Source organism: Calliphora vicina, chromosome 5 (genome assembly GCF_958450345.1).
Source record: "Calliphora vicina chromosome 5, idCalVici1.1, whole genome shotgun sequence".
In the NCBI taxonomy this organism is placed as follows: Eukaryota; Metazoa; Arthropoda; class Insecta; order Diptera; family Calliphoridae; genus Calliphora; species Calliphora vicina.
The window spans coordinates 21,531,828-21,538,104 of record NC_088784.1 but is presented as its reverse complement, the minus strand read 5'-3'; the positions used below and the strand labels follow the sequence as shown (position 1 = coordinate 21,538,104).

At 32.3% G+C, this 6,277-nt stretch overlaps 4 protein-coding genes across 5 annotated transcripts in view; 2 read left to right on the top strand and 2 right to left on the bottom strand.

The window, feature by feature from the left end:
• Positions 1-3: 3 nt before the first annotated feature.
• On the bottom strand, positions 4-533 carry Lsm10. The gene has a single exon (XM_065513835.1). The coding sequence runs from the start codon at positions 497-499 to the stop codon at positions 53-55; it is 447 nt and encodes a 148-aa protein (XP_065369907.1). The 5' UTR covers positions 500-533; the 3' UTR covers positions 4-52.
• A 1,074-nt stretch (positions 534-1,607) lies between these two features.
• On the top strand, positions 1,608-3,118 carry LOC135962036 (zinc finger protein 277). The gene has a single exon (XM_065513765.1). The coding sequence runs from the start codon at positions 1,667-1,669 to the stop codon at positions 3,059-3,061; it is 1,395 nt and encodes a 464-aa protein (XP_065369837.1). The 5' UTR covers positions 1,608-1,666; the 3' UTR covers positions 3,062-3,118.
• Positions 3,119-3,711: 593 nt separating this feature from the next.
• On the bottom strand, positions 3,712-4,899 carry LOC135960332 (pre-mRNA-splicing factor Syf2). The gene has a single exon (XM_065511600.1). The coding sequence runs from the start codon at positions 4,793-4,795 to the stop codon at positions 4,118-4,120; it is 678 nt and encodes a 225-aa protein (XP_065367672.1). The 5' UTR covers positions 4,796-4,899; the 3' UTR covers positions 3,712-4,117.
• A 973-nt stretch (positions 4,900-5,872) lies between these two features.
• Tab2 (TAK1-associated binding protein 2) overlaps positions 5,873-6,277 on the top strand; it is a 47,324-nt gene continuing 46,919 nt past the window's right edge. For both annotated transcript variants that reach the window (XM_065510516.1, XM_065510515.1), the window contains exon 1: positions 5,873-6,021. The gene's annotated coding sequence lies outside the window, so the exon portion shown is untranslated. The remainder of the gene's footprint in view (positions 6,022-6,277) is intronic.

Sequence of the window (6,277 nt, the reverse complement as noted above, 5' to 3'; positions counted from 1 at the left end):
GACCAGGTAATATAAATTGCTTTCAATTTGTTGTGCCATTTTAGAAAACTTATTAATTAACTTTCGGCTCACCTTGTTGTTGTTGTTTCTGCTGCTCAATATTTTGCAAAATTTCCTGGTGTCTTTCCTGAGCCCTTTTCTGTTTAAATGTTCTTTTTCCTTTATTGCTATCTCTGGTACGTGGTGGCCTGCGATTGCAGCCTTGTTCACACCATTCTTGTATTTCTTTCGACATATTTATGTGTCCCGGTATATGAATTTGCCGGATCATACGTTCACGCACCATAAACTGTTCGAAAGGAAATTGCTGAGACAAACGGTTGATAAAAACAACATCCTCTAGATTGATATTCATATGGCCGTCGACATTGTCGATGCGTCCCGCCACCGAACAATCATTACGCAAATCTATTAACACTGACTGTCCCTGCAGCAGGAACGGTATACAGTTGAGGGTATTGGCAATTAGAAAGTTTTCTTTCCGGGTAAATTGTTGCATTTTTTGTTAAACTATCAAATAAGTTGCTCGAGAAATGTTTTCAGAAAGGCCGGCTACAAACGGAAGTATTATTCAGTCACTTATTGAAATTGAAATCATTACAATCCGTCCAAAGGTCGTCTACAAAGAAAATATACTAAAATGATACGTAATTTAACAGACCCTTAATAAAATAACTTACATTTTAAGTCCGGATGCCAATAAGAACAATAAATAGTTTATAACAAGTTGCTGCGAAAATATTCTTTCCTTTTATAGAAATAGAACTCTTTAGAAGATACAAGGCTTCAGCAACTCTAATATATGAGATTGCTCTAAATCTGAGTCAATTAAAACTTTTTTTCTTAAAAATAGAACCAAAAAATAAGATGATATTGGTATCATGATAAATTCAAGAACTAATTGAAATATCTTACCTTAAAGGTAATTTATGAAATTTAATTAATCTATATACCTGTTTTATATATTTAATTTATGTATTCTTCCTTTTTACATTAAATCCCAAGGATTAAATAATAAAACTTTTAATATTTTGACCTGTTTCGCTGTAAAAAAAACACAATAATGAAAATTTGCAAACAAAATGTAATTCTGCTGCGTTTTTTGGCGCCAAAATAAAAAGCTCTGCGACAGAAAATACCCAGATGTTCTAAGACGCTGTCCCCAACTAGTGATTTTAGCTAACATTTAGGGGGAAAACTAGCAATGTGACTAGTTATTTTAACACATGGATGTCCTTAACAGGGGGCTAATAGACCCTTTTTGATTACAAAGAGACTGTCTGATAGCTGGTACAAAGTAGTTTTGAATTCACATGCAAGTTACATAGAGTCAATTACCTTACTAGCTACCTAACTGGTTACATGATCAGCAACATAATTAGTTATTTTTAATAACTTTCTAACTCAAATTTCATATAAAATTGGATAAAATAGCAAAAATTAAGAAAAAAAAATAAATTTAGCTGCAATATAAAAAATATAAACATGTAAGCATCACTGAAAATACAGCTACAATACTTGAAACACCCTGTTATCCACCCAACATAAATAAACAAACAGCTGATTGTCAAAATTTTGTTTTGATTGTTTTTGTTGCTTTTTTCAACAAAGAAAACTACACACGTTTTATTTTGTTTTAATTTTCTCCACTAAATTGAAGAAAATAATGGAAAAATCTCCTGAAACTAGTAGCAAAAGTTCCATGTTACCTGTGCTAACATTTCAACCGGTTACCAGTCAACAAGATAAACCCGAAACCTCTAATATACCATGTGTAAAATGTGACAAAACATTTCAGTTTCCCCAACATCAAGATGACTATTTGGGTCATTTGTTCCTGAGCCATCGTTTAGTGATAGCGGATGTTAGTGAAATACCTTTACTGGAAGAATATCTAAAATATTGGCAGCTTGAGTTTCAACAACATGAATTAGAAGAGTATTGTACCACTATGCTGTTAGATCAACTGCCCGATGGTTCACCAGGCAAAAATGAAAAGTATTACTTATTAAGTGATATACTACCCAAGGACTTTGAGCTGAGAAAGAAACTTAAGAAAGAACGCTTGGAAAAAGCCTTAGCTCAACATCAATTTGAATTGACGGATCGCAATTTTAGCCGGGAATGTTTGTACTGTCGTGATGTGATAACGGGTTTACGTTCTTTGTATTTAGAACACTTGTTCAATAAGCACTTTTTACAATTGGGTAAACCCGAAAATCTTATATTTATCGATGAACTTATAGGCAAGGTACAAGATAATTTGGAAAATCTCATTTGCCTGTACTGTGAAAAAGTCTTCAAAGATCGTGTCACTTTAAAAGAGCATATGCGCAAAAAGGCTCATAAAAGAATAAATCCCAATAATAAAAATTATGATAAATATTTTCTACAAAACTACAAATTTCCCGATCATATAACCCATACACGCAATCAACAAAAAAGGCATAACAAACCGCCGCAACAACAACAAACCCAGCCCCAAACAACCAGCCAGAGAAACAGATCTACCTCGCAACGTACCGCCGACAGTGTGGACTTTGAGCAAAGATTTGCCCACAAATCTGAGGATAGTGATTCGGATTGGTCCGACTGGAATGGTGATGACGAGGCCGTGCCACCCTTAAATTGTCTCTACTGTCAACAGCAATCCAAAGATTTCAACGATTTAAAACAACATTTACTGCAAGAACATAAAGTGGATTTTGATGCTGCGGTTAAAGGTTTAAATTTCTATCAGAAAGTTAAAGTTGTTAATTATATTCGCAGACAAGTGTGTTTATTACGCTGTGTTATGTGTAATCAACGTTTTGAGTCGCAGGAATTGCTGGTGCAACATCTAAAGGATGAAGAGCATTTTGGCATTGGCACCCAAAAGCAATGGGATAAACCGGAATATTTCTTTCCCACCTATGAAGATGATGGGTTATTGTGTATATTGGATGATAATCCCAATGATGATATGGATGATACGGTGGTGAGGATAATATCGGAAGATCCAGTTGCCCAGATAAATAAGGATGCGGAGAGATTGTCATTGGAGAATTTTAATTTTTTGTAAATACAAGTAGTTAGCATATTAAGGGAGATAAATATAAAAAAGTAAAATTTAAAAGGATTTGATGGATATTTCAAGAAGTGGTTAAGTATATTTTTTAGAAATTAGAAATATATTTAATATAATTTGTAAAAAGAGATAAAAAGAAAAAAAATCAAATATTTTGATTGTTATTTAAATTCGGGAAAATCGGTCTACAAATGGCTGAGATATAAGCAAACAACCATTACTGCCTTGATTTTTTTACCTATTTCTGATCTATATCTGGATCACGTATGTATGTCATTAACATAGACAATATGGTTCCAACTTTGTACACAACGCCATAGAAATTCGGACCAACAATGGGCCAAAATCATTCATAAATTTTTTCAGAAATTGTTTCTATCTCTAACTTAAAGTAAACTTGGTGAAGGGTATATAAGATTCTGCACAGCCGGAATATCTAATTTATTATATTTTTTTAATTTCATTGCCAAAATGGCCTCCATCGACACAGAATTGCTACATGAGAACCCCTGCATATTTTTTCGTTCACTTTTGTATCTCTGTGTCATTGTTGAAATCGATTGAATCACATCAAATCTATTCAAATCGATTGATTTTCACCACATATCTAAAACATAATGATTCAACATTGCAAAAATGTGCTATTATTTTTTCTTTTTATTTCATTTTATTAAAATTAGTTAAATATTTTGATAAAATTTGATATTTCTATTATTAGTTTGTCGTTGATTTGTTAACATTTGACCAATTGAGGCATTCCACTATTAAGATCCAATTGTATTTTCACTTTGATATTTCTAAATTGTATTAATTATTTCGCAAAATAAATTTTATTGATAAATCTAGTTAAAATCATGGTTTAAAATAAGTATAATAACTGTTATTATATATTATTTTGGTGGAAAATCTTGCAGGAATCGTAGTTTTGTATTCAAGTTAAAACAATTCCCCCTTATCTAGTTAATTGTTGTATTATTGAAGCTTTCAAACTTAAAACTATCGAAAATATATAAAAGCAGAAGCAGGAACGTACTATATTTAAGTCCACACCTAAATGGCGGTACCTCTTTCCAAATTCTGTTTAATTTCGGCCGTGTGCTCGCCATAGAATCTCTCCAATTTCTTGTTGAATTTAGAGTTACGTTCGTTAATAAAGTCCACATCGGCATCGTCATTGTAAATACGTCTTCTGGAGTATTTCTTACGCCGGTCGATTTGCTGCTCCAGGTCCTTAACCATATTATTAATGGCCGAAGGTTTATCTTTGACCAAACCATGCAGCACTGTATTGGGTCCACCATAGAAGGCCTCGCCCAGCTCTTCTTTTTGCTTTTCATATTGACGCATATCGCGGGCAGGCATATTTTTCACTAAACGACTGTGTTGGCGTGCTGTTTGTGCCTCGAATGTTGAGAAGCCCAAGTCGGGGTTTTTTTTCTTCTTTTTCTTTTCAATTTTTTCCGCATCTATAGCCGAGACTTCCAGCAATTTGAGACGATCATAGTCTTTACCCTCTGCCTTGGCCTCTTCGCGAGCCTTCTCATCGGCAATTAACCAGTCAGCTTGCCTTTTACGCGCCTCCCAGTTGTTGGGCAATTTCTTGCGTGCATCTTCTGCCACCACCTCCTGATGGTTATTTGTGCGTGCTTCCTGTCGCAATTTGTGCAAACTGCGTAGACGTTCTTTGCGTTCGGCCAACTTCTCGGCAGCAGATTTTTCCTTTTCCATTATGATTTTGAGGATATATTAGGTGTTTCTTATATTTTTTAAGGAAAATTTATAAAGATTTTGTAAATTTTTGGTATTTTTCTGTTCTTGCGTTGTTTACAAATAATAGTGATGACAGCGAGTGCTGTCAAGTGTTGATTTAATTTAAGCGTTATTAAACGCAGATATACATGTGTTGCTCTGTGGAAGCAGTGTTTCGAAATTTCGTTTTGTTTTAAAATAAATAAAATTAGTGTTTTTTTTATTGTTACAAAATAATTAATTTGGATCCTAAATATGAATTTTTGACATTTTCTACTGATCAACAAATACAATTTTTAATAATTTTTCTCTACACAGATTCTGTAAGAAACTATAATCTATTATAGTCGATCAAGCTCGATCATATAATACCCTACACTGAGTATCGTTAGGCGATTTTCGGAAGTTTGCCTTGAACGGGTATTATTAAATCGTCTTAGAAAGTGAATCGCTTGGTATATTTTAAGTTGGGTGTGTTAGACTAACATTTGTGGGCGTTACAAACATCAACACTAACCCATTATACCCTCCCACTATGGTGGTGTAGGGTATAAAAAATGAATTTGCTCATATTATGGATTTTCTTGTGAAATAAATTTCTACTACTATTTTACTACCAACCTTAAAACGTAAACAAACCCAAATTACTTTGCTTCGAAACACCCTGTCTCCACCATTACTTACGTTTTTCACTTCGCTAAATTTAATACAGTTTTATTGTGGAAGTTTCGCCTGTTGCTTTCCAAAAAAGAAAAATACGGATAAAAAAGTAAAAAGTTGATTATTTTTATTTAACAAATAGTGAAAATACTTATTCAAAACTTAATTTCTCAAGAAATTCATAAAAATTTGCTCAATATCTACAAAATTAAACATACATCAACGATTATAACAAAGAAAAGTTACGAAAAATCACAAATCAAGAAGAAAAAAAAAATCGTCACAAAAAAGATCAGTGCAAAACGAATTATAATAAAAAAAGAAAAGTAATACATATAAAAATTTAAAAAGAAGTAATTAAAAATTTAATAAATATATATAACTAGTTATATATGAGTGTTTTAGTTAATAATAGCAGCAAAAGTATCAAAGGCCAAATATTTGCTCAACAATTTTAATACTGGATTTAAAGGATTAACAAATTTGCAAAAATTCACATAAACACAGCAACACACACACTCCCATACATACGGATATTTTTCACGGTAAGTGTGAGGCGTTGAAAATCTTTTGTTGTTTTGACAATTATTAGTTTTATTTTATTTTTTATATCTCCTGTTTGACTTTCTCTTTTGTGGGGATTATTTATCACCTACATCTGTTTTTCATATTCATTAATAAATTTTATATATATATTTTTTTTAATTTGCTTGTCTTTAATTGTTTGTTTAAATTTGTATGTATTTTCGATTTTTGCTTTTGAATATTTTATTAAGTTGTTATGTTTGTTGTTGTTGTTGT